Genomic DNA, 25,781 nt, shown 5'->3' on the forward strand with positions numbered 1-25,781 from the left:
GCCGTGGCGGGCGCCCCCAAGCCCAGCCCCGGGCGGCCGCTCCCGGCACCTCCGCGTCGTCACCGGCGCCCCCCCAACCTCTCACGGCTATCCCCAAACCCCTCCCAGCATCGCCGCAGGTATCCCCAAACCCTATTACCCCCCAATCCCCTCTCCAATCCCGGGGGGATCTCTTCCCAACCCCACACCGTGTCCCGCCTCCTCTCTCCCCCCCTCTCCTCACACCGTGCCCGCCCCCGCCGCGCCTGCGCGCTGCGTTCTGCGCTCTCATCATGGCGGCGCGGGGCCATGTGCAGGACCCCAACGACCGCCGCCTGCGGCCCATCTACGGTACGGCCCCCGCGGCACCCTCCGTGGTCCTAACGCCGCAACCCCCGAGCCCCCCGGGCTCCCGCCGCCCTACCGGGGCGGCGGGAGCCCGGGGCTCGGGGTGCGGCCCCTGGCGGGAGGGGATCTCCCCGTGGGTCCCCCTCCCCTCAGGAGTCGGGCTTGCGGTCGCCGCGCGTTTCTGAGGGTGGAGGCAGCGCTGTCTCCCCAGGCGGATAATGATGGGGGAGAGAGGGGAGGAAAACCCGCGTCCGCGGGCTGCGCTGGTTTTTTTCTACCCTAAAAAGAAAAGCGATGGAGGGTTTAGCCGTGTCGGGATGGTGCGGTCCGGGCTCTGCGTCTCCCCCCCCTACCCTCACGGTGGGGTTGAGGGGAGAGGGAGTTTTGGTGGGGGTTTTTTTTTTTTTTTTTTGTTCGGTTAAAAGTGTTTTAACTTCGCCGCGGTTTGTCTTTATGTTACGGTTTTTAAGTCCTTTAGTTTTGCTTGCCCGCGCTGTGATTGCCGGTTTTGTTGGCGTGCGGGGTTATCTGCGTTGTTATGAGCCGGGTGAGAAGCGGTGCTCGTGGAAAAATCCGGGTGAATTCAGCCGGGTTGTCGAGGCAGGTGATGTTGAGTGTCTCGTTTGGGTTCGTTTCGGAGAGTGGGGCTTTCAGGGAGAGAGCTTTAGAACCTCTTTCTGCTCGTTCTGGAAAGGTTTATCTGCAGTGCGAGGTTTGAATTGAGGGCTGTGGTGCCGCAGAACCCAGAATAAAGTGTGTGTCCTTAAAGATGTAAATACACAACTTCCCCGGATCGTCAGCCGAGGTCTGGGCTCTTGATTTAAACCAGTGTTTTCACTTTGTGCTGTGGTTCCCCAGAGTTCCTCGACAGCTCTGCTTATCTTTCATCTGGGCTCCTTCTCCCTTCACCTGAAGGTTCAGGTGTTGCATTTCCAGACTCTGAACGTTCCCACCTACAGACCTGCCACTGATGCGGGCTGGAGTTTATTTTCCTTTAGTTCCTTTGGAATGTGCCACCTACTCTGGCTTCCAGCAAACTGACTTATTAGCAATACTCAGTCTCTTCGTGCTGCACTTTGGGGAGGTTTGTGGGTTATTTGATTTACTTTGAGAGACCCAAAGCTGAGATGTTCAGCAACCTCAGACAGCGGTGGGTAGTTTGTGTGTCAGTGAATTGTGTGACACAGATCCTTAAATCAGAGTTTCTGATGTTCTGTTGCACACTTTCGAAGCCTCTTCACCAAGAAATCCCTCCTTAAGTTTAATGTTCTAGGTGATACACGGGTTCTCCTGAGTTAAAACACCCACGTGAAGACAAAGTGTCGTGACTTCAGACTGGGTTTTGTGCAGCAGTGTTTAGTTTTGGGGAGTGTGGAGGTGCTGCCTCGTTTGAGGGGTTGCTCTGCATGGTCTCAGGAGCCCAATCAGCTCGGCTGTAAATCTGCAGCACACATTGGCCATGGAAATAATGTGGGAGCTGCCGAATATAAATCTCATTAGCAGAGATGCACAGTTTGTACCATGTGCCCAGGAATCACCAAAGGTCACCTTTTTACTCAGTAAAAGAGTTCTGTCTCTCTGTAATGAGAGCAACAGTGTTGAGGAGGAAAAGGTGTGTGATGTAATTCCAGTGAACTGGAATGAGCTCTGCTGATAGTTTGGCCACAGCAGTGTGAGCAGACCCTTCCCTGGGCGCAGGAGGGGCAGCTAAGCTGGCTTTTGATTTGGGAATTTTTGAGGGAAGGGAAGCACACAAGGGTCATGTCCTGATCTATCCTTGTTTGTAATTATCTAATAACATGATGATCAAACTGAAAATTATAATTCTGAGCTAAAAAGGAGAAAATGGTCTCGAGGTGGGTTTTTGCAGGTGAGGTTTCACTGGATGGTGGGATGTCCCCAGGGAAATGTTGCTGCTTCACAGTTGTAAGTCTTCAGAAGCAATCTGCTGAGGGGACAGGTTTGCTTTTGCCTGGAGGACGGATGGTGTGGACAAGAAGTTCTCAGTGAACACTTTCATAGGGTGTGTTAAGTTTGTAACCTCCTGCCTGTTAAAGTCACTGAAAGTCTCCCAAAGGCACACCCAATTAATTTCTCCTTTTCCTGCATTGCCAGCAAAGAGCTGTTGCTGCAGAATCCTCTCTATTATGTGTCTCTTTTGTTGCTGTCATGATCCCTGGGGAGTAATTACAAAAGCTTGTTTGTTTGGATGACTAAAACCAGCACGGTGAGATGAATCCTTCACCCACAAAGTGACATGTTGGGCTTAGGAGTAATTGTACCAGGAAAAGGTGGTTTGTGCTCCTGGTGTAAGAGCAGAGGGTAAAACTGGAGATGGCTTTTGCAGAGTGGCCTTTGTGTGTGCTGTGTGTAACACTGGCTGTGTTGTTCCTGTGCAGATTACCTGGATAATGGCAATAATAAAATGGCAATCCAGCAAGCGGATAAACTGCTCAAAAAGCACAAGGACCTTCACTGTGCCAAGGTAAGTGTGGCTGGGGGGCACCCACCTCGTTCCTGTCTGAGGTGTTTCACTGTGATCTTCCAGAGTCCAGTGTCTTCTGAACCCTCTGGAATATCTGTGTCCTAATCCACTTGTCTTGTGTGCCTGAACACTTGTACAGATCCTCTGGGTGGTGACAGCACTGGTTACACCCGAGCTCATTGTCTGGCTCTGTCAGCACCACCCCAAACAGCTTTGGCACATGGGCTGGGCCTCAGAAATGCTTCCTTGAGACCTCAGGTTGGGACGCTTTTCTGTGGGAGCTTGGACCAAAACATCTCCTGGGCGGTGGAGTTTCAGTAAAACACAACAACTGAACAGGCTGCCCAGAGAAGCTGTGGCTGCCCCATCCCTGGAGCGTCCAAGGCCAGGATGGACGAGGCTTGGAGCAACCTGGGATAGTGGAAGGTGTCCCTGCCCAGGCAGCTTTAAGGTCCCTCCTACCCAAGCCATTCTGGGATTCTGTGATTCCATAATTTTGCAGGCATTTGCTCTTCTGCTTCTTGTCCTCTCCCTCCTTGCAGTGCCCCTGGTGAAGGGAAGGCACTTCTGTCCTTCACTTTTCCAAACATGTGACTCTCTTTCTACTTTCCTCGTTTCTCGGGGGGTTTCCCTCTCCAGGTCACACCACTTCTACATTCTGAAAGCTTCCCAAGCTGCAGAGAGTGTCATTGACCTGAATCTCATTTATGTCACTTCCCTCTGGCCAGTTATTGAAAAGAAACAAATGAAAATGGGCAGGACTGGCCCCTTTTCAGCCTGCAGGGAGAGAAAACCCAGTGGCAGCTGATGCTGGAGCAGCCTGGATACTTGTTAGGGAATCAGATCCCCCTCTCTGACGCAGCCTGGATTTGGGAGTTTTTCCTTTCCAGCCATCTGGGTTAGAAGCTTAATAAAAACCTGAAGTTCTGTAGAGGGGACGAGGTGTTTGGGCAGAGCCTGAGGAGGAATGAGAGGATTTCCACCGGTAATTTCAGATCCTGAGAGCTGCCCGTGTTGTGTCCACAGGTTCTGAAGGCCATTGGCTTGCAGAGGACCGGCAAGCAGGATGAAGCCTATGCTCTGGCACAAGAAGTAGCAGCACTTGAGCCCACAGATGATAATTCCTTGCAGGCACTGACCATCCTGTACCGGGAAATGCACCGACGTGAGTTTGTTCCTTTGCCTCCCTTAAAAATCTCAATTATTTACATTCTCCCAGAAGTTTGTGGGACCCACTGTGGTGGGAAACGTGCAAAATCATTGTGTATATGAGGGGCTACAAGGGACTCAGAGAATGTAAATGATGCCTGTAAGGCTCCAATGATCTCCATAAAGCTAAAAAAACCTTGTTCAGGCTGCTCATTAACATGATTGTGTAACAGTTCCTAAATGAAGCAGGTTGATAATCATCCAGCAGCCGGTGAGTTCACTTTTTGTTAATGAAACCGTTGGAATTTGTTGTCAGTAGATGTGGCAGAGATTGCAAATCAGTGGGCTGTGTTTTGCAGTGTGTTTGGTGCTGTGTTGTAGTCGAGGGGTTCAGGCTCAGGAATTTGGGTGAGAAACAGGAGGGAAACCCTGCCCTCCCAGTGTGACCACAGCAGCTTTTCAGTCTGGTTCCCCACAGTGATTCTGTGCTTTCAGAGTCCTAAACCATGACTGTTGGAGTGATGGAGTAAAGCTTCATGTGCTTTTCTGAGAGAAGCCAGACCTTATATCCTGCTTATGTGCAGCTCTGAACACTTGTTGTCTCTGGCAGCTCCTCGTGGGGTGGTGTTGGTGCCAATATTTGTTGTTGAACTGCTGGAGAAATGAGCATGGGGTGAAACAGCTCCTGCAGAAATGGGTGTTTGGTGTCAGTCTGCAGTTGCTGCTGCTCTCCCAGTTTGTTTGTGGAGCTGAAGCATCATTTCTTAAATAACACTGAATTTCTGTGTGTGTTTGTGACTTCAGCAGAAACCCCTGTGAATGCCAAGAGCCCTTCTGTGATACCAAACAAGCTGAGCTTTATAACTTTTAGGTTTCTAACTCGGGAACTTGAGGGTGTGAGGCACTTCTGGTCCTGCAAGGAAATTGGAATTAGATAGTTTATATCTGTTATAGAGTATTTCTAAACTATGAAATTAAAATTACTTTCGGTTTTCCAATACTACACCGAGCTACAGTTTTACATGTAAGAAAAAAATGTGGAGGGATGAAGATGTAACAAAGTCTTGCATATTATAATATCAGAAGTATTTTGTCATGATAGACCTATTATCGAAAGCATAGAGTGAAATAATTGTTTAGAAACTGAAATAGGCAATTGGGAAGTAACAGGATGTAATTAATATAAGTCAAACTGGGATAGGAATAATTAGTTTGATATCAGGCTCTGAAAACGTTGGGTTTGATACATAATTCTTCACATGGAGCAGTTGTAATCTTCATTCAGTTTAGTGCTCCAAATTAGATAAACTTTGTTAAGAAAAAGACTTAAAATTCTGAACTGAACAGTTCAGATGTTGCTGTTTAGTTCCATTTTGATTTAACTCCATTTTGAGGTTGGTTTGGGGATTTTTTTAAGCACTTTTCTCCTTTGCCTGCAGTTTGTAGTGCCTTGGGGGCCAAGGCACCATTTCTGTGGCTGCTGGGTGTAATGAGGGTGATTTCAGAGCACCACTGATGCTCTCTGGGCAGCTGTGCTTTAATATATTCCCAAATTTGTCTTAACTCAAGCATCTGGTTTTGATTTAGCTGAGCTGGTGACTAAACTGTACGAGGCAGCTGTAAAGAAGGTTCCCAACAGTGAGGAGTATCACTCTCACCTCTTCATGGCCTATGCCAGGGTTGGGGAGTACAAGAAGATGCAACAGGTATGAGCAGCAATTGGGGTTTGGCTACTTGAAGGTGTATTTTTCTGTATTTCCTACTGTCAGTGCCTTGTCATGTTACAAGGAATCTTCCACAAGCTGAGCTTGGTTAGTGCAGAAGTTGAACTCTGTGTTGGTTTTTACAGAAAGGCTTAAAACTCCATTTTTAGGGGTTGGGTTGTCTAAAGGGAAAAGCTTTTTTTCCTTAAAGCTGTGCCTTGAACTGGTCTGTGCTGGCAGTGTATTATAAGGAATTCTGGAACAGATAAAAATACAGAGCAAGATCTGATCCATGTTTTCACACTTGATTTCCTCCTTAGTTCTCTGTTCTTTGGGAAGAGTTAATCCTGCCCATGCTCTTAGTCTGGCACCCCACATACAACTATTGGAGGAATTCAGGGAAGAAAAACTAAAGAGCACTAATTGCTAATTCTGTGTTCTCACTGCCATCATTGCTGTCTGTCATGAGAGCTTGGAAAGAAAGATATTTCAGGAATGATGAAACTTTTGGCTTCTGTTTTTCAGGCTGGAATGGCACTTTATAAGATTGTACCCAAAAATCCCTACTATTTCTGGTCTGTGATGAGCCTGATCATGCAGGTGTGTGCAGTGTTGAGTTTGTCTGATACAGAAATGTTCTGAGTGAAAACATCAGAGATTATTTTAAGTGAAATAGTGTTTGACCTGTTCCTGGGTGCTTTAGTAGCACTATTTCTGTGGTCCAAGATGAATGCTGAAGTGTTTTTATAATGCAATTTAGCTCTTGCCTTACCATGTTTATACAACTGAATTATTCTCTGATCTGGACTAATATCTCACTGTCATTTTAGTGGAGAGATAATGAATAAATGCTCAAATATCTGCAGTTTCTCAGTCAGAACTGTTCCTCTCTAATGAAATGGTAAAGGCTCTTGGAGGGAAAAGATGAGAGCTCTGGACTTGGCAGAGTCTGCAGGAGTAGACACAGATCAGCTGTGCTGCTCTTGGTTGAGACAGAGATTTGGGCACTCATCAGACACCAAATCAAGCAAAAAATAAGCGGGAGGGGCATTAATCACAATCTCCAGAGTGCTGTGCTGTGGAACACACAGATATGTTCTGGCTCCGTGTGTTTTTACCATGAGTGTTGTGTGCTCAGATGTGCAAATCTCTGGTCAATATAATCAAAAATGAGCTTTTCTGTGTATCACTGGGTTTACTGCCCCTGTTCCCTGAGCAGCTGCACCCTGCAGGTCACAGGTGGCAGCTCTGGGTGGGTGGTTGAGGAGGGGGTTTTGAAACACTTGAGTTGGTTTTTTTTTTAATTCTTCCAAAGTGAAAAAAGCAGTGGGTGGGACAAGACAAAAAGTTACTGAGCTGTTCCAATAATCCTTCTCTCCCTCAGTCCATCTCAGCACAGGATGAAAACCTCTCCAAGACCATGTTTTTGCCACTGGCTGAGAGAATGGTGGAAAAAATGGTGAAGGAGGATAAGATTGAAGCTGAGGCTGAAGTAAGGCTTGGGATACTTTTGGCTGCATTTGAGCTTTGTTGAGACAAGCAATGCACTGGGAAGATGATTATTTTAACACTTTTCCAAGATAATAATCGGTAGTATTCTGGAAATAAATGTGGCTGGAGTGGGACAGAAGGAAAACCAAGAGCAGGGGGTTAAGAGGGATTTGGAACTGTGTGGCCAAGGCAGATTTTTGGCATTTCATTTGACTGATGAAGTGCTTTGCTCCGTGGGAGGCCCCAAGAAAAACCTGAGGACTAAGAACGGAAAAAAGACCTACATTTTGGAGTGCTCCACGCTTTGGGATGCTAAAGATAACCTTTGCAGGCCTGGTGTCTCCTATTTTTTTTTGGCACACCTGTGTGTGGATTTCCCAGCAAATTTCACTGCAGTCTAATCTTTCTCTTTAAGGTCGAGCTGTACTACATGATTCTGGAACGTCTGGAGAAGTACAAGGAAGCCTTGGACGTTGTGAGAGGAAAACTGGGAGGTAATTTATTAATCAGAGCTATGTGGAGGACACAGAGTTCTCCTTTGCTTCAGACTTGCCCAGTGCTTCCAGAAAAATATAGTAATATTTTAGCAAGCCTGACTTAGCACCGATTTCAGACCTGGGTGCAAACTCTGGAGGTGTTTGTGCCACCTGGTGTTACACACCTGTTAAGAAATTTAAACATGATTCAGTGATGGATATTGCTGTAGTAAATTGAGATTATGCTGCTTTGTTTTAGCTGCCATTTAAAAGAAAAAAATGAAGTTTCTAATACCCTTTCTGAGGATTGACATGGAGTTTGAAGGAGCTGGGATGTGACAGTTTCCATAGGAAATCTCTCTCCCTGTGTCCTCTCTCCTGCTCTCTTCCACTGTTTTGCATGCTGGGCTATAATAAGAAGTTTCTGCAGCAGGCAGAGCAGGAGAGCAGCGCTGACATGAGGTTCCCCTGTGTTTGTGGTGCAGACAAGCTGACCAGCGAGCTGCAGAGCCGGGAGAACAAGTGCATGGCCATGTACAAGAAGCTCCGGCGGTGGCCCGAGTGCAACGCGCTGTCCAGGAGGCTGCTGCTCAAAAAGTGAGGGGGTGCTGCTGCAGCCCTGCCAAAACGTGGATGAGAAAGCCCTGCTTGGTTGTGGATTGCCTTGTTCAGTGGCTTTGTGGGGGTGAACCAGAAGAATATGGGAGGATCTCCAAGCTTTGTGCCCCAAAGCCTGAGGAGAAGGGTGGCGGGGTGGAATGTTGAAGGGCACAGAGCTGTAGGTGCTGCTTTTTCAAGCAGGATTTAGCAACACATTAATGCAATAAAGTGTTGTTAGCTCCTTATTTCTCCTTGTCCAGCTCTGACTTTGACTGAGAGGAGGAGAACTGCATTTACATTGCATTTTCTGTAACTTCATTTCTCTCACTTCACAGTGAGAAATGCATGTGGTGCTTGGAACAGATGCACCAGGAGACAGAACATTCCAGTCTGATCAGATCTCTCTCAGAAGTGTCAGGAGAGATGTGTTGTTTGCTTTTGGAATTTAGCTCTGCCCTCATCTTAGATCTAAGTTAAATACAGAAGAGAAACTTCTGCCTTTGCATTTCATGGGGATGTTGCTGAGCTGTGGAATGTAAATGTGAGGAGGAGAGTTTATAGCTTGCCTTAATTTTGTATTGAAATGGTTTCCTTTAACACATTTCAAGAAGTTCAGGATGATGGAGTTCTTAGGATGTTAGACCTTTTGGAGGAGAAATTATTTTATTATTGCAGTTGGGTTTTCCTGTAATATGATGATGTGCCATTCCTGAAGTTTATCTTGGCAAGGAATGCAGTTCTAGCTGTGAGTTCTTCTTTTAGCAATTCCCTAAATTTTGTCCTGTGCCTGATTTTTGTTTCAGCTCAGATGATTGGCAGTTTTACATAACTTACTTTGATTCCGTGTTTCAACTCATTGATGAGTCCTGGGCACCTCCAGCAGAGGAAGAGCAGTAAGTTGCCAGTTTAAGTTGCCAGTTTTGCTGTGGTTTTGTTTGCCCTTTGTGCTACAGTGAATTGTTCCTGTCAGTATATTCAGTTTTTCTCGGCATCACCCCCCAAATGATGTGTTTCCCTTGCTTTGTTTCCTGTGTTCTCCTTGCTTTTATCTGGAGTCTGGCAATTATTGGAAACAGCTGTTTGTGCACTGTAGAACTCCTCCAGTTCATCTTTTCCGTGGTGATGGATTTAGTGGATTTTAGATTTCCTTACGGGTGTCCCTGGGAGTGCTGAGCGTGTGTTATCCGTGCCCTCACGCTGGGAAAAATCCAAGAAGCTTTTGTGTGTAATTCCCAGCTCTCTGGAAGGAGAGGTGCACTGCTCTGTGGAACAAGCTGTGGAGTTCATAGAGGAGAGGATCACGGAGGAGTCCAAGAGCTCGCGGCCGCTGCGGGGACCATATTTAGCCAAACTGGAGCTGATCCGGCGCCTGAGACACAGAGGCTGCAATGATGAGTATAAACTAGGTGAGAGCCACGGCTGGGGGAGGAATCCAGCTTTTGGAGAGGGAAGAAAAACCTGGAACACGGAGTTAAACACAATGTCTGTGACGAAAGCATACCTGCTGTTCTCTGTGTAAAGGATTTTGATGAGCCCTGAAGAGAGGCAGGTAGTTCAGACTAGTCCAGGCTTGGAAAAGCCAGCAGGGAAGTGTTGAGGACCTCTGGGATCTGGGAGCACTCACTGACACTGTGCTCTGCTGCTCTGCTCTTTGCAAAGTCCAGCTGTCAATGCTGCAGCTTTTGCAGGGGGGGGATGGAGTGTTAATTTAAGTTTTTTGGGTTTGCTTTTTAAAATCTCGCATTTAAAAGTGGCATTTAGGGAATCAGTGAAAGAGAACGTGATTAGAGCAACATCTGTGCTCCTTAGCAGTTCTTTTTGTGTTTCCATCCAAAAATAAATTGTGGTTAGATAAGCAGGGGCTGGGTGTGCATTCCTGTATTGCTGAGCACTTATCTGCCAGAGGAGCCTGAATGAAGCTCTTGGGGTGGTTTTTTTTGTGTCCTTGGTTACCAGAGACATTGAGCCTCTGTTAAAATCTGCAGCTCTGTTTCCTAAATCACTCTGTAATCTTGAAGGGCGGGGGGGAAAAAAGGGTGAAGAGATTTCTCAGAGTGATTTTACAGATTCAACTCATACTGGAGCGTGTTAAAAAGATGGACTGGGCTTTCCCCTAGGTGATCCAGAAGAGCTGATGTTCCAATACTTCAAAAAATTTGGGGACAAGCCCTGCTGTTTTACTGATCTCAAAGTATTTGTGGATCTCCTCCCACCCAGCCAATACTCAAAGGTAAGGAAAGATAAAGCGTGGCAGGAACTGCAGTGCACATTTGCACTCTGGTGTTTTATCTTAAAATACCTGTGGATCTTATGGAAAGACTGGCAACATCAAATTTTTCCTTTCTGTTTGAAATTCAGAGAGCTCTTTGTGCTGTAGAAAATGCTGTGAACATCTGAACGCTGAGCAGGTTTCGTTCAGAGGATTTTTGCTGGAGGTTTAAAGCTGAGTTTGATCCTGCAGAGTCTCAGATCTTGTATTCCTCTGGCATTTTTATTACCATTTCAAGGTGTCAGGTGTCAGGCTTTGAGCCTCAAACTTATCTGTTTAGTGGGGAAAAAGCTGCTCCCTCACCCCGTGCAGGGAGGGTGTCCCAGAGATGCTTTGCTTGGCTCTGGCAGTGCCAAAGAATGGACACATTGATGCTGCTTGAGGGCTGATGGAGAGACCTCTGGCAGTTTTTTCCAGAATCTCTCTCTCAAACAGCTCCCTGGGACTGAAAAGCCCGTTTGTGCAGAGTCATGAGCAGCCCTGAATGACTTCAGCAGCTGGGAATCCTGTCACTCATCCCAGTGTTTGTCTGGGCCATTGTGTGCAGGGATCAGCGCTGGGGAGGGCAGGGAATCCGGGATCAGCCACGGGCTGGGAGAAAGTGTTGGTAAACAGAGTGTAGATAAGGTGGTTCTTTAGTTTATGGCAATGTTTTTGGAGTGCTGATCCAGCTCTTCCCACAGCCACGCTGCTGATGACAAGGTGGGCCTGGCGTGGGTGGATGGCTGCTGATGTTTTGTGTTTAAAGGTGTGGGGTTTTACCCCACTGGGGAGAGGTTTGGTCCGAAGGATATTTAACTCCTGGTTCTGGAAATGGTGATGCTATTGCCAGGTAACCCTGAATTACTGATCAGGTTTAATTCTAACTTTCCAGGAAACAAACTCTAAACCAGGAGTGGAAAGAATGATATTCAGTAGTGGTTCAGGCCACAGTTTTGTCCCAGTGCTTGTAAAACCACGACTTTGAATAAGTTCTCTAAAACTTTCTGTCTGGCCTTAAAACTGCTGCTGATTTACTGAGTAAATTCTGGAATCTATATTGTGTCAAACTGATGGATTGGAAGGTTTTCCCAGTGTTTGGTTGTTCTCTGGCTGTCTCTAAAGCAGCATCTGCAGCAGTTTAACTCGGTCAAGGGCACGAGTAGCTGAGGAGGTTTTGTGGTGCTGAAGTGCTGATGAGTTCTGAAATTACAGTTACAGTTCAGTAGCTGGGAAGGTGGAGATCTTGCTGGGCCACTGACATGTGAGATATTCCAGAAACAATGGTCATGACATCAGTCTTGACTTCCCAGAGGTGTGAATTGGAGTGTAGAGCCAAGTGATGTGGTTGACCTTGCTCAGCTTGGCAAACCCTCAAACTGCAAAGATCTGTCAACAATCTCCAGCCTGTTCTGTGGGAAAACTGGAATTGGTGTGTGTGGTGCCTGGTGTGGAGCTTTTGGCCTCAGGCTTTCATTTGATGCAGTTCCTGAGTGTCAATACCAAGTGCAGTAAAGCTGAATTCTTTGGCTTTAACTCAGTTTTAAATTTGCCCTAAAATCCAGCAGCGTTCACAATAAGAAACTGGTGTCCAGCCCTTGGCTCTGTGTGCTGGGAGGACTCTTCTGTCTCCCATTAAAACTGCAAACAATTAGAGGCTGCTTTCCTGACAGTTTAATTCAAGCAAGAAGTCATTAATCAAAGCTGATGACCTCACATTACTTCAGAGCTGAGGGAAAATGTAACAGCTCGTGCAAAACCACGAGCTTGCCTGGAAGTGTGCTGTGAGGCCTTTCAGCAGCTAATTATTTTAATTGCATCTGTTATTACTGAGAGTGTTAACAGGTGCTTGAACTCCCTGGTGTGTCAATGCATTGGAAACCTGCCCCTGATTTTCTTTTTTTCTTCCATCTGTTTGATGAAACTTAATAAAAACTATTGACTGCAACTAGAGCTGTGTGCTCAAGAATTAAAAACCAGCAAAGTTAAGTATCTTTAACCACTGACTCAATGTGACATCAAGGTCGATATTGATACATCATTCACATGGAGCAGTAGAAATCTTCGTTCAGTTTAATGCTCCAAATTAGATACACTTTCTTAAGAAATGCTTAAAATTGTCCTGAACAGTTCAGCTGCTGCTGTTTTAACTCCATTTTGAGGTTATAGTTTGGGGTTTTTTTTAAGCACTGTTGCCCTCTGCCTGCTGTTTGTGGTGTTTGGGGGCCAGGACCTCATTTCTGTGGCTGAGGAGCGTGAATAGTTTGCTGTTCAGAGCATCACTGATGTGACTGATCCCGTGTTTCCACCTTGCTCTTTTGGCCTGGTTGGAGGGTGGGAAGTTGTGCTTTGCCCTGGGGATTGAAGCGCGGTGTTTGTGCCCCAGTTCATCCGGCAGCTGCTGGAGGTGATCCCCCTGTCAGCGGCGGCCGAGAACGAGGTGGCCCTTCCCGGGGACATCAAGGCCCTGCAGCAGCACCTGTGTGTGGTGCAGCTCTCCAGGCTCCTGGGCATCTACCACGCCATGGACAAGAAGGAGAAGCTGACGGTGGTGCGGGAGCTGATGTTCAGATACCGCCACGGGTTGGAGTTCGGTGAGGAAAATCCGTAACCTGATCGTGCAGCTCCGTGCTGGGAACACTTACCTTACCTTTATAGCCTCAGCTGAACCTGAATTTCCTTTAGTTTTTTCTTAATTTTCAGCTGTGCATTTTAAAGATAAACCAGACTTTCCGGGGTGGATTTTACTTTGTAAAAGCCAGGCTTTGTCACTGGTGTGCACAGAACAAGTACCTGGGCTGGGAGTATTAATTTGCTAATCTTGCAGTTGTGGGAGAGTCTTTTCTTCTTCCAGCAGATTTAATGTGTGAAGTGCCCCAAAATCCACTCAGTGATGCACAAATGCAGCGTGTATGAAGTTGATGGAGTTTTTAAGACACTTCTGATTCTGATTTTATAAATTAAACTGGGGTTATAATCCACATGTATGGATGTATCACTTGACAACTCTGCCTGTGAGATCAGCTGACAGCACTGTTAGTAATTCAGGGGTAACTTTCTTTTTTCTTTTTAGGGAAATCTTGTTTAAAAACTGAATTGCAGTTTTCAGATTACTACTGCCTGCTTGCAGTTCACCTGCTGCTTGATCTGTGGCTGGAAGGTACGTTCCCAAAATTGTGCCCTGCTAATCCCTGGTTGGTTGGGGGGGGAACTGTGTCCCTGTGGGCAGTGAGTTCCTGGCATGGCCTGTAGCTTTCTGGGTTGTTTTTGGCAATATGAGGTATTTCAGGAGTCCCTGTTCAGCTGGTGTTTGACCTGTTCACTGACCTGTAAAGAAAGGGATTTAATTCCTCTACTCCACACTGTTCTTTGTGTCTCTTAATCCCACGGTGTCCAGTAGTGGATGTCCATGGGCACTGTTTATATTCCATGTAGTTCTCTGTAATGCCTTTGTCTTTCCCAAGGAAGATTTAATCTTTAACCTGAGTAAATCCATGGTCAGGTTCCTGACACGTCACTGGTAGACGTGGGCTCTTGAATTCCTGGCTCTTTTGCATAATGCTTGGGATTGCTCTGTGTGTGTAAACCAGAACTCCCAAACAGTCCAGGATCCATCAGGGAAGGCCACTTTGCCTGCAGTGGGCTCAGTGTGAGGGCTGTGCTCTGTGCAGATGTGAGCTGGGTATTCCCTGTGAGGAATTACTCCTCCCCCATTCCCTCAGGGAGCAGCAGTGGTGCTGGAGCAGGTGTTACATTGTGCCATCTGCACAGGGAAATCCCTGGCACCCTTTGGGGACATGTGTAGCTCCAGTCCCAGAGGGAACTGTGCTGAGGGCTGTTGGGTGCCTCTCTCTGCTCACACCTGTGTTCTGTGTGTCTGCAGGTGAAGAGGCAGCTGTGTGGCAGTGCCTGACTCTCCTGGAGGAGGGGTTGGCTCACAGTCCTTCCAATGCTCAATTTAAGCTGCTGCTCATCCGGATCTACTGCCGGCTGGGGCGTTCGAACCTGTGGCTGAGCTCTACTCCAGCCTCGATGCCAAGCACATCCAGCACGACACCATCGGGTGGGTGGTACATACTGAGAATAATCCCTGCTGCTGCTGCCCCTCAGAACCCCTCCTGAGACCTGCACTTTGCTCTGCCACCCAAAACCGAGCAGATTGTCAGCTTTTCGTATACGCTCTGTGAAAGCGTTTGGGGGATTTTGAGACACATCCACTCCCCTGTTCGTGGAGCGTCTTTCCTGTGTTGGATGTTCAGAGAATTAACTAAGTATTAACTAATCTGGAGGAAATTTGTGAAACATCTATCTTGATGCCAGTCACAGCTTGGTGTTCCAGCTGGTGGTGTTGCTCAGGAAAGCTTGGGAGCACTAGTTAAAGCAAACACACCAGATGGCCTTGGGTGGTGCTTCTGGGGCCATCTGAGTAAAGCTCTTGCCACACTTGAGGTGGATGGAGGAACTCCAACCCCTCACATACTATTTTAAAAAAATTAAAAATTCCTTCCTCTACTTTTCAAACCTAAACTCGAACATGGAAGTTGTCAGTGTGAATGCTGTTAACTCTCCACAGTTCCCCTGAAAGCTGGGCTGTGCTGCAGCAGTTTGGGGTTGGGGTTCCGGGGCTGGGGCTGACGTTGCTGTGCTTGTTGCAGGTATCTCCTGACACGCTACGCCGAGTCCCTGGGCCATTATGCTGCTGCATCCCAATCCTGCAACTTTGCACTCAGGTTTTTCCACTCCAACCAGAAAGATGTAAGTTGAAAGAAACCTCTGGGACGTTGTAACAGGGCAGTATGTCAAGGAGCCTTAGAGACCCCTGTGTAAGGGCTTATGGAAATGCAGGTTAATGACATGATAACAAGGAGGAATAGTAGGTACAACTTTGTAGTAAAGGTTGCTTCAACCTGTGTTTCTTCCTGCAGGAATTCATAACTTACTGTTACATGAGGCTTTGCTTTAGCTTTCTTTTTACTAAAGTCAGTTTTCATGCTCTTCAACAAAACCAGACATGATTCCTTTTAAATCAACAGTTTGTGATTTTATGCAGTAATTGGAGTGAAATGTCGTGTGGCAAAAACAAAAAAAAAATGGTGTCATAAAACTGGCATTTTGGAAAGTCATGGAGCAGCCAGGGGTGGTGGCTCAGGATGGGATGGCACATTATGAATCCTCTGTGTTACAATCACTGAAGCAGCGATGGCTGTGCTGGGCACTCCCACATTCCAGGGAGTGGGAATGTACCCTGTGTGTATCTATTGTACAGTTTGGTCACTGTTGAGAGGTAGGTGAAGAAACTGGGTTTTAATTCCTAAGAAACAAAGGTGCAGTTCAGTGGCAGGTGGCTCCAAAGGCTCTGCAGTCACACAGGTTGCTTTCCCACTACCCCAGCAACAGATGAAAACACAGGGGTTGTCTGAACTGAACAGTAAAGATGCTCACACAGGAACCCCTGAGAATTCCCCTTGCTGTGTTGGCAGCCCAAGTGATTCCCATGTACAGGATTCCCGTTGCCATTACCTGTGCCTGGAAGGGAGATGCTGAATTCCTGTGACCTGTGTCTGACACAGAGACTTCCTTGGATGCACAGAGCAGCACATGGACTGTAGGATGGCTTGGGAGCTCGCTCTGCTTTGCATCCCTCATTTGCTTGTTGTTTAATTGATGCCTCTTGCTAAGAGGCTTTGGATTCCTGGGAGTGAAGCTCTGGATCCAGATTTTATCCTGTGTGTCTACTGCTGGTAGTGGCAGCTTTTTTTTTTTTTTTTTTGGTGAGGTGTAACTTTTCAGTCTTGTTTAAAAGTCATTTGGTGGATGTTAATGAAAAGCATCCCTGGAATCAACGGTGTGATTAAAAACACACGACTGCTGGGTACAGGTGAGAAAAGTGAACCCAGAAACTGTGGGATGCTTGGGAACACTGCGTTGGAAAGCATCAAGAAATCATCTTTCCATGGAAAACAGTCAAGTAATTCTGATGTGGTTCCCTGGGAAGCAGCTTATTCTCTTTGGCATCAGTGATAGAAGTTCTGGTGGCAGAGAAGAGCTGGTTGTCTCCAGTAGCTCCACATCTGCACACGGATGAAGACGGCGGCGTTCCAAGTGCTGTTGGCAGGAAAATGCTGCTCACCTCGTGTTCCAGAAATCCTGAAAAGGTGTTGCCTGAACAGTTTGACCTCTGACCACGTTAAAATATGGGAATTGCAGTAGGGGCACAAGAATGTTGGAATTCTTCACATGGCAGGATGAGGATGCGACTGTGGAACCCGCTCGCATCGTGTCTTGTCTTGGAGACAGAGTGTGGCGACCAAAGGACCATGAGCTGTTGCTGCTCCCAGGTAGCCAAATCACTCCTGTGCTCTGGACACTTCCAGTGGTTGTGTCCCTAAGATCCTTTTGTTGGGCAGGGCCTCAGAAGCTGTACTTGCACACAGGAAGTGTCCTTCAAACCAAGTGTGAGGTGCCAGTTGCAGGAGGTGAAGGCTCAGCTCAGGCTCCCTTTCCCTGAGGATGATGGTGTGGCGAGAGAGGGGGTGCAGAAAGGGATTCCTTGCCATAAGACACATCCTGAGTATCAAAAGGTCAGGATCTGACACCGGTTTCTTTGCTGCTGGGGTTGCCCTTTCATGCTCAGGGTCCTGACAGCAGCTTGCCCTTCAAGCCCTGCGACCACATCTAACTGCAGTGTTAAAGGAGGACTATCCTTTAAAATTCCCTTTCCCAGGATTGCTGGTGCTGCCTGCTCCTCCCTGGGTGGCTGCTGGGAGAGATGCAGTGTCTTCCAGCACAGAGACTGTGTCCTGTGCAACGCTGTGCGTGGGACTCTGCCTGGAGCAGGAAGTGTGGGATGGAAACCGAGTGGTCTGGCCTAAAAATAGAGCTCCTGAATCACACTGATTGCTTTGGATAAATCCATTTTCCTTCTTGCTGAACCTCACAGCGTGACGTGGATCCTGTGTGAGTGGGTCCCACGGAACAGCCAGTTAGGATGCTGTGCAAGGCTGCGTTTCTCTCAGGGACAGGATGCCAAGGACAGGGAGGAGAGAGGAGGCAGCATTGCTATATTTGGCCAGAACTAAAATCCTCCTCAAGTCCTCCTTCGAGTGTGCAGAACCCCAAGTAATGTCTCTTAACTCTCTTGTGTCCGTCCGTCTCTGATTTGTGCAGATACTGCAGGCAAACGGCACCAACGGCCTGGGGGGATTTAAAATCCACGCCGCTGAGTTGAATTAGCACCCATAGCCCAGTCCTGCAGCCTGACAAGCACCTCTGCAAGGCTGGTTATCACAGGGTATGTTGTTGAATATTTGGCATCTTTTTTTTTTTCACACACTGCAAATAACCAAATTTCTTAGGGGAAAATAATAATTAAAAAAAAAAAAAAGGCAACTGCCTAGAGGATGTTTTTTGGTGCCTCTCATCGTGGTGCAGTTCAGAACCTTGTTCAGAAGAAAATGCTTGATTTGCCAGAATTTCTCGTTTGTGGAGTAATTCTGATGCTAAAAAATGCAGCCACCTCTCAAGGCTGGGAGCAGAAACAGTTCATTCTGTCTCTACACTTGGACATTTTCATTATAACATTGTGCTTGTTTGGGGCTCCTTCATCACATAAATCTCCTTTTTGGAGATTGCCTGGACTGAAGTGAAATATTGGTTGCCTGCCTTTATTGCTGCATTTCATCAGAGGGGAGGCAAAGTATCCCATGGACCTTGAGAGCTTCCTTTGGTGTTTGTATTGTACCATGTACACACTGTGTGATACTGTATTCAAAACTCCAATAAAAAAGAAAAACAAATTTAAAAAAATGTGTGAGTAATTTTTTTGTTTTGTTTTGTTTTAAATCTATGTTGTGGTAATATGTGATGCACATCCAAGTGAGTTCCAGAAAACGTGGGATATCTTTCTTATGCCTGGAAGTATTTCTCGTAATGAAGCAAGGATTTAATTATTTGGGGGAAAAAAAAATAAAAAGGAGGGGGGGGAAAGCTTTCCAAAATCATCTCTTCAGTCTGTGGTGACAGGAACGTGATGCTTAGTGTTGGTTTGGTTGTTAAATGTCATTAGTGTTGGTTGGGTTGTTAAATCCCACTGCCCATGGAGTATCTGGGCATTCCCAAACTACAGTAGCAAAGGGGATGACTTGGAGAAGTGCAAACCTCTCCCAGGGACTGAGGACCTGCCAGGTCCTGATCTCTGGGTGCAGAAATGCCCAGAAATGCCATTTCTTGGCAGTGCCCTTGTTGAAGGTGGTTATTCCCAGCTGGGGCAGTCACTAACCCAGGGCTGCTGTGTGTTCTCCTGCAGACCTCAGAGTACATCATCCAGGCCTACAAGTACGGGGCGTTCGAGAAGATCCCGGAATTCATCGCCTTCAGGAACAGGCTGAACTCTTCCCTTCACTTCGCCCAAGTTCGCACAGAGCGGATGTTGTTGGACCTCTTACTTGAAGCAAATATGTGAGTTCAGCCCCTGGCAGGGGTAAATTGGGGGGGTTGGTTGTGCATGGGCAGGACACGGGCCCAGGGAGGCCTTGAGGAGCTGCTCTGCAGCTCTGGCAGAAACATCTCTCTGCCTGGGGAAGTGGTGGAGTCACCACATCCCTGGAAGCGTTCAGAACACGTGTAAATGTGGCACTTTTGAGGACATGGCTTGGTGGTGAACGTGGTGGTGGTGCTGAGTTGGCAAGTTGGGCTTGATGATCTTGGAGGTCTTTTCTAACTGTAAGATTTTAATCTGTGATTTTAATTTGCTTTCCCTGCACGTCCTTTGTCAGTGCCACGTGTGTGCCACGCTCCTGCCATCAGCAGAGCTGCACAGTGGACAGAGCATGGGCTGTTAGTGAGCTCTTTTCTCCTTCCAGCGATCAGATGTTTGATTTAATGCTTGTTCTCATGTCCAGATCAACCAGTTTAGAAGAAAGTATAAAGTCCATGAGTCTGAGCCCAGAGGAGGATGACATTCCATGGAAAGATTTGCGTGACAACAGGGACCTGACAGTCTTGTTTAGCTGGGATCCAAAAGACAGGTGAGTAGAAATACCCTCACACACCATTTCCTTACAACACACATGGCAAAGAAATTCCATCCAGGGCAACCAAATTTCATGTTCCCTGGGCTGGCTGACCGCAGACTTAACAAACACCATCCCATCCCTTCTAGCAGCGCTGCCTTTTTATGTATTTATAGTTTTCTTAATTTCTGGCCAGTCCTTCCTCTTCATCCGTTATTGGAGAGCTTTGGGTAGGTGTCTGTGCCTGAGGGAAGCTTTAGCTGCTGGGCAAAGTTGGAGCATTTCCCTGCCAACCTCTGGTGCCTCTCTCTAGGGACATTTCTGACGAGCATAGGAAGCTCTCACTGGAGGAAGAAACGCTGTGGTTGCGGATCCGCTCCTTGACTTTGAGGCTGGTGAGCGGCCTCCCTACTCTGAGCCACACCATCCAACCAAAGAACTCGGAAAAGACTGCGGAGAACGGCGTCTCCTCCAGGATTGACACCATCAGGTCCCTGCTCCAGCAGCTGGAAGCGGCGGTGGATTCAGGGAAGAAGTTTCTAGAACAAAAAATTCAGGTACCGCTGAGGCCAAAGCTGTTGGTGAATGCGAGCGGAGAAGCTGCATCGTGTAACACCCCGCGGGCTGCACAGTGCACTGACCTGCCCCTGGGTCTGGGGGGTGGGAATCTGACTGGGACACGGGCCAGACTCTGGGTTTGGGATGAGGAAAAGCTGCAACACCTTTATCTTTTTCTTTGCTTCTTGCCTAGTATCCTGTCCTTGGCCCTCCTCCCACCCGAATGGCTGGCTTCTTCAGCAATGGCAGCTGTCAGTGCCAGACTAGCTTGTTTTATCTTGTTAGTGATATTTATGAACTAGATACCAATGGCTTAGGTAAGTGTTTGGGGGCAGGGGTTTCACCAGATTGCCGGGGTGGGTGGGAGGGAGTGAGATGTGTCTGTGTTTGGTTTGAAAGCTGCTGGGTGTTGGATGATGTGGACCCAAAACTGTTACTTGTGTGTTAATTTTCTGTCTGCCACTGAATTATCTGGGAGCCAGTGCCTTCATTTAACGTTTTGTGCAAGTCTTCGTTGTTGTACAGCGTGTGTCGATGTAATACTGGCTCCTCTTTGAAAGCAGTTGCATTTGCTTTTGACTGCTGACACTGAATTGCATTTAAATGTCTCTTGGTTTTCTGGAAGCAGAAAATACAGAAATCTGTAGCTTATCATTTTGTGTTTCTGTTTTCTTTGCAGAAGATTCAGCAGAAATCCAGGAAAGAATAGGGAATAGTTTCAAGTCTTTAGTAGAACGACTGACAGGTAAATGGTAATTCCAGAACAGACACTGGCAGCTAAGGCAGCGCTTCCTGCTCCTCTGAGGGTGCTGCAGGGCTGGGAGTGTGTTAATGCACCTGCAGGCCCTCTGAAAGATGCTTGAGAAGGCTGAGATTGCTCTTGGCTTGTGTGATTGAAGCTGATGCATGCTCAGAATGTCCCCTGTCCTGTCACTGCACTTCCCCTGCAGCCTGGTCTGGCAAATCTGGTCTCCCTGGGGGCTCACGAAGGGTGTGGAGATGGTGTTTGTAGTGAACCACAGTTGAGAGGAAGTGTGAGAGCTGGACCTTCTCATTAACTGCTTAGTGGGCAGTCCCCTCCCAGCTCTGCTCGCTGCACTGAGACATGTCCTGTACAGAAAATACACATTTATTGTGCTCTGCTTTGTCCTTCTTCTTTCTTCTTTTCAGATTTGTTCAATAAATGTAAAGGTGATTTGATTGAAGTCAGAGATGGCACCTTGAAAACTCATCCAAACCTGTTAGAAAATTTAGTCTTCTTTGTTGAGGTATTTTGATTTTTTCTTTTGGAAACCAGAAATTTTGGAGGGGTGGGGTAGAAATGTTGGGACTGAAACACAGGGAAAGTTTGATCTCAGTCACTCACGAGAGCAGAGATTTTGTTGCATATTCCATCTGTTGTGAGTCTTACCGGTAGGAACACTGAAATGAGTTGAGCAGCCTCCTGTAAATGCAACTTGTAACACGTTTGTACCTTTTTTCCAGACGATCTCCATTGCCCTGTGGGTATCGAGTTACTGTGACAGTGTCCTCCGACCCTTTAAATCCAACCTGCAGAAAAAGAAGAAGAAAAAAAAAGAAAGCAGCGTAGCAATGGTACAGACCAACAATTCCTCTCTTTCCTCCCCCACCCCCAGTCACAGCTTATTTACACTGAAAGAAAAATCAGCACAGATAACATGAGCATGAACTGCTTTTCAGAACCTCTGCCCTGTGGGGGTGATGTGGGGTAAAGGTGACTCAGGGCTGATTTTCAAAAGCGCTGTTTGAAATGGGGTGGGGATGTGGCACGTGTGACATCATGGGATGGCTTTTTAGTGGGAAACACTGAAGTTTGGGGTGTCACAGACCTTGAATGCACTGCATTAAACTTGTTAGCTGGGAATGTTTATCTGGGGAGCTAAAATACAGTTTGGCCTTGGGGAGAAGGGATAGAATGATGGTACAATGTGAGTTGTCAGATAGAATGGACGTTAATATGTGTTTATAAATTAAAGATACGTATTTGTTTTTATAGCCACCTGTATTTACCCACTTCCTGGATTATGTAACTGAACTACAGACATTAACTTCCAATGTCATAGATCATATCAAAGGGCTTGAAATAATTCTGACTGCACTAAAACTTGAAGAGCTGTCCCTCAAGGACACTCTGCATTTACAGGTAAGAGATTCCCTTTGTAACCACCGTGGTCCTCACAAATTTCTTGTCAGTGTTTGAGATGGTGGATGAAGTTTAAAGGGGGGGATTTAAACAGTTGCTGTGGAGTGAATTCATTTATTTCTCTTTTGCATTTTGCAGGAAGAAAAAAAGTTTACAAAGACTGTACAAGGGAAGGTCCAGAGCAGTTACCATCACTCAGTTCAGGAAATTGGGGAGCTGCTGAAAAAGAGACTCGATACCATTAAAAAACTAAAGATTTGAGAAAGTCATCCTTGACAGACTCCACAGGGGAGTGACACCAGAGTCCCAGACAGAAGCAACATCCACTACACCATCACTTTAATCCAGAACTTCCTCATAATGCATGAAGGACTTTTAAAATCATGAAACAATTTTTTTTAGGTATTACAGATGTATTGAGCTGATTTAAATTATTGTACAGAAATGAGAAGCAGGGACCCTTCACCGGGGTTTGACCACTTTTTATACATGTTCATAAGCATATTGCAACAGGAGAAAATTAACTTTCTTCCCTTCTGATCTCTAGAAACAACTGGAGATGGTCTTTAGAAGCAGCAATAGAAATCCAGTGTAAAGCATCTTTCTCCAAGGAGTTGTATTTTCATCACCATGCAGTGTTTATAATTTTTGTATGGTCCTTGCCTTAGAAATGCAGGAGTTGTAGATGTTCACCTTCAGCCGCCTCTAACGACACGAGCCTGGTTTGGAGCTGCCTGTGTTGTCTGCAGAGCACCTGGTCCTGCTGAAAGAATTCCACGTGCTGGGCCATCAGGGAGAGAGGTGAGGCCACCTGGGAGAAACTCCCTGGGCTGGGACTCAGCTGGTTCCTCTGAGGGGAGAGCAGAGGGAGGAGGTGCCAGTGCACACCCTGTTCTCACATCAGAAAACCTGCAGATGTGACGAGGAGCAAACTTAGAGGGAGGTGGGAATGGGCATTGCAGCAAAAAATAGACAAACCCAGAGACCTTGTATATAATAACACGTGCAGTGAAGTCCAACACTGCTGATATCATGTCAGTTTAATGTAAAACAGCAACAGTCATGACTTTTAAAAAGTGTATTTAGATTACTGAAACTTTAAGACTTCGATATTTTAATAGAAATGAAATCCTGTTGGCTTTGGTTTTAAGTTGGCAGAGGTGACTTTTGCTTCCTCTGTGGAATGAGGCTGAGAGCCCTTTTTGCACCTGTAGCTTGCTTTTTGCAGTTGAACTTGGATTATTCCAGTGCTGGCTCAGTAAGCTTTCTGTTAGAAGGTGTGATCATGTCATCTGCTCCCACAGAATCTGCATTTCTGCTGGGTTTTTTTCATCTTAAAGGAGCAATGCAGCCTAAAAGTGATAGGCAAAAAAAAAAGTTCATGTACCTGCAAAATAAGGGACAGGTCAGACTCCACAGATTCCTCATCTGATTTAAAGCAGCAGGTATCCAAGGTCTAGATTTAAAGTTTTGAGAGAGCTGACTGCCTTTTGTCATCTCTTCTGTTTTGTTAGCAATGCTAGAATGTTGATGAGACTATTTTTTTAATAAATCCCCTCTATTAAAAAAAAAAAAAAAAAGACCCATAGCTGCTCTTGCTGGATTTAGTTTTGCTTTGCCCCACCCTGAAAGGGAAAGGAATGTCTGCAGGTTGTCAAATTGTCATGGATGTCCTGATGGTTTACTCAAGATGTCTGGTAAGTGCTCTGGGCTGGAGGAATACCAAAATGTGTTCAGTCTGTTTCATAGTAATACTTTTCTGGAAAAAGGAAAAAAAAAAAAGAAAAGGAAAAAAAAAGAAAACCGAACTCTTATATGTTGTATAGAAATATCTTTTCTGAAAGAAGGGTGTGCTCCTTAAACTGAAGCAAGGTTGGTGAGTGAAGTTGGTGCTTTCAGATGTGCAGGGTGAGTGCAAAGTGGTGCCAGTTCAGAGCAGCCCTGAGCCAAAACCAGGCACTGCCCTTCTCAGCACGGGGGCAAAGTGTCCCTGCTGCTGTCCCTGTGCCCTCCCTCCCCAGGCTGTGCTAATTCCAGAGGCTTGGCACAAACACCAGCACTGAATGCAAGGATGTCCCAGCGCCTTCAGGCAGAGGGGCCGGTCCAGGGGCCGACCCATCCTGGACTCTCCTTCCGCTGCTGCTGCCCCAGGTTGAACTCGGCCGGTTGTGTCAGTGAGCAGCGGTGACAGCGTGAGTGAAGTGTGAGGTAACGCCACCGAGTTTTAAATCCTGCTGTGGGCTGAAAGCAGAACTTGGGTTAAAAAAAGGTTTTCTGCATCAGCTCCCTGGAAAGCAGAATTGAAACTGCTGTGGGGACACGTGTTCAGCTGGGAGGAGATGGAACCATGGCTCGCTCCCCAGCCCAGCGCTGGCAGCACAGGGGGAACAGTGACTGTCTCAGTGTTACCTGCTCTCCTCTTCCCAGTTCCAGCCACTGCTGAGTGATAACCTTGTCAAACAGACTTTTTGGATTACTCAGTGTTTTCTAAAATCAGATGCCATCCCTTCCCAAGCTGCAGTTTCTCTTTAGGAGGAAGTGGTGTACAAAAGTGACTCTGTACTGACTGACTGGGGGCTTGGTTGAGGGAGAATTTCTCTCCCCTTATAAATTGTGTACAGTTAAATATATTATATATTTCTTACGAAAGAGCATTTCCCCTCCAGAATGTGTCCCACAGGGACCTGATAAGAAATTCAAGCTATAACCCATTGCTGCTGTTCCCTTTCTTCCACCCTTAGGGTTTGTTTTCGTTTGTTTGGGATTTTTTTTCTTTTTGGGTGATGAATTGAAAAACATACCTAAAGAAGCTACCAAGACTACTGTTTACAGACTGAAAAAATACTGCTTTTGTACTACTGGGATCATGAGCCACGATCCTTTTACAGATTTCCTCAACTCCTCTCGGCTTAAAATCAGTGTCTGATGTAGATAAAAGGTTGGAAATCTCCTACCCTGCTCTGTCTACACACAGGACAAACTGTACGATGCTTGTTTGTGTTGCCCATCATTTTTGTACTTTTTAACTGTTCAAAAATTGCATTTATATTTTGCAATCCTTGATAATCATGACTTTATTTTAACCGCTAGTAAACTTTAGGGATTTTTTTTGTTGTTGTTGTATTTGCAGCCTTATCTGAACTTTCTCTTCCTCGATTCCTGTTAATTTATGACTGTAGGAGATGTGTACGCCTCGGCCTTCTACGGACTTAAGTGACACAACTGCAACTGAACTGCTTTAAACTGGATGGGTTTATAATTTATATAAAAGTCAGTTTCGTTACAAATCAGTATTGCTGCCTCTCATTTTTCTGTCTGGATGCAATCAAAGTGCCCATCTACACTATGTTTGTAAGCCGTGGGGTGAAGCCACATTGTGCTGGTGCAGGACATGCAGGAGATCGAATTACCTGCAAAGAGGGGGTTGATCCTCTGTGCTGAGTGATGTTTGCCGGGGGCGGGGGCTGGGATGTGCCAGTGCGCTGACATGACGATCTGTCAGCCTGCTGCTCCTCACGCTTTGTGCATCGCTGGCTGAAATGCAAGCAGCTCTTTCGGTACAGGACATT

General features: G+C 46.6%; 1 protein-coding gene across 1 annotated transcript; it reads left to right on the forward strand.

Annotated features, from left to right (window-relative positions):
* Positions 1–227: 227 nt before the first annotated feature.
* Positions 228–25,502, forward strand: NAA25 (N-alpha-acetyltransferase 25, NatB auxiliary subunit). Its single transcript, XM_050318092.1, is given in 25 exon segments — positions 228–330; positions 2,727–2,812; positions 3,839–3,977; positions 5,549–5,667; positions 6,190–6,264; positions 7,049–7,156; positions 7,571–7,649; positions 8,117–8,228; positions 9,035–9,124; positions 9,468–9,637; positions 10,349–10,461; positions 12,866–13,073; positions 13,553–13,639; positions 14,363–14,467; positions 14,470–14,542; positions 15,135–15,234; positions 18,785–18,936; positions 19,380–19,505; positions 19,804–20,047; positions 20,242–20,365; positions 20,728–20,793; positions 21,219–21,316; positions 21,534–21,644; positions 22,066–22,212; positions 22,351–25,502. Coding segments are annotated over 25 exon segments (2,913 nt in total). The 5' UTR covers positions 228–272; the 3' UTR covers positions 22,474–25,502.
* The last annotated feature ends 279 nt before the right edge of the window (positions 25,503–25,781 follow it).

This window comes from Myiozetetes cayanensis, unplaced genomic scaffold (genome assembly GCF_022539395.1).
Source record: "Myiozetetes cayanensis isolate MyiCay16 unplaced genomic scaffold, myiCay2020 scf21, whole genome shotgun sequence".
NCBI lineage: Eukaryota > Metazoa > Chordata > Aves > Passeriformes > Tyrannidae > Myiozetetes > Myiozetetes cayanensis.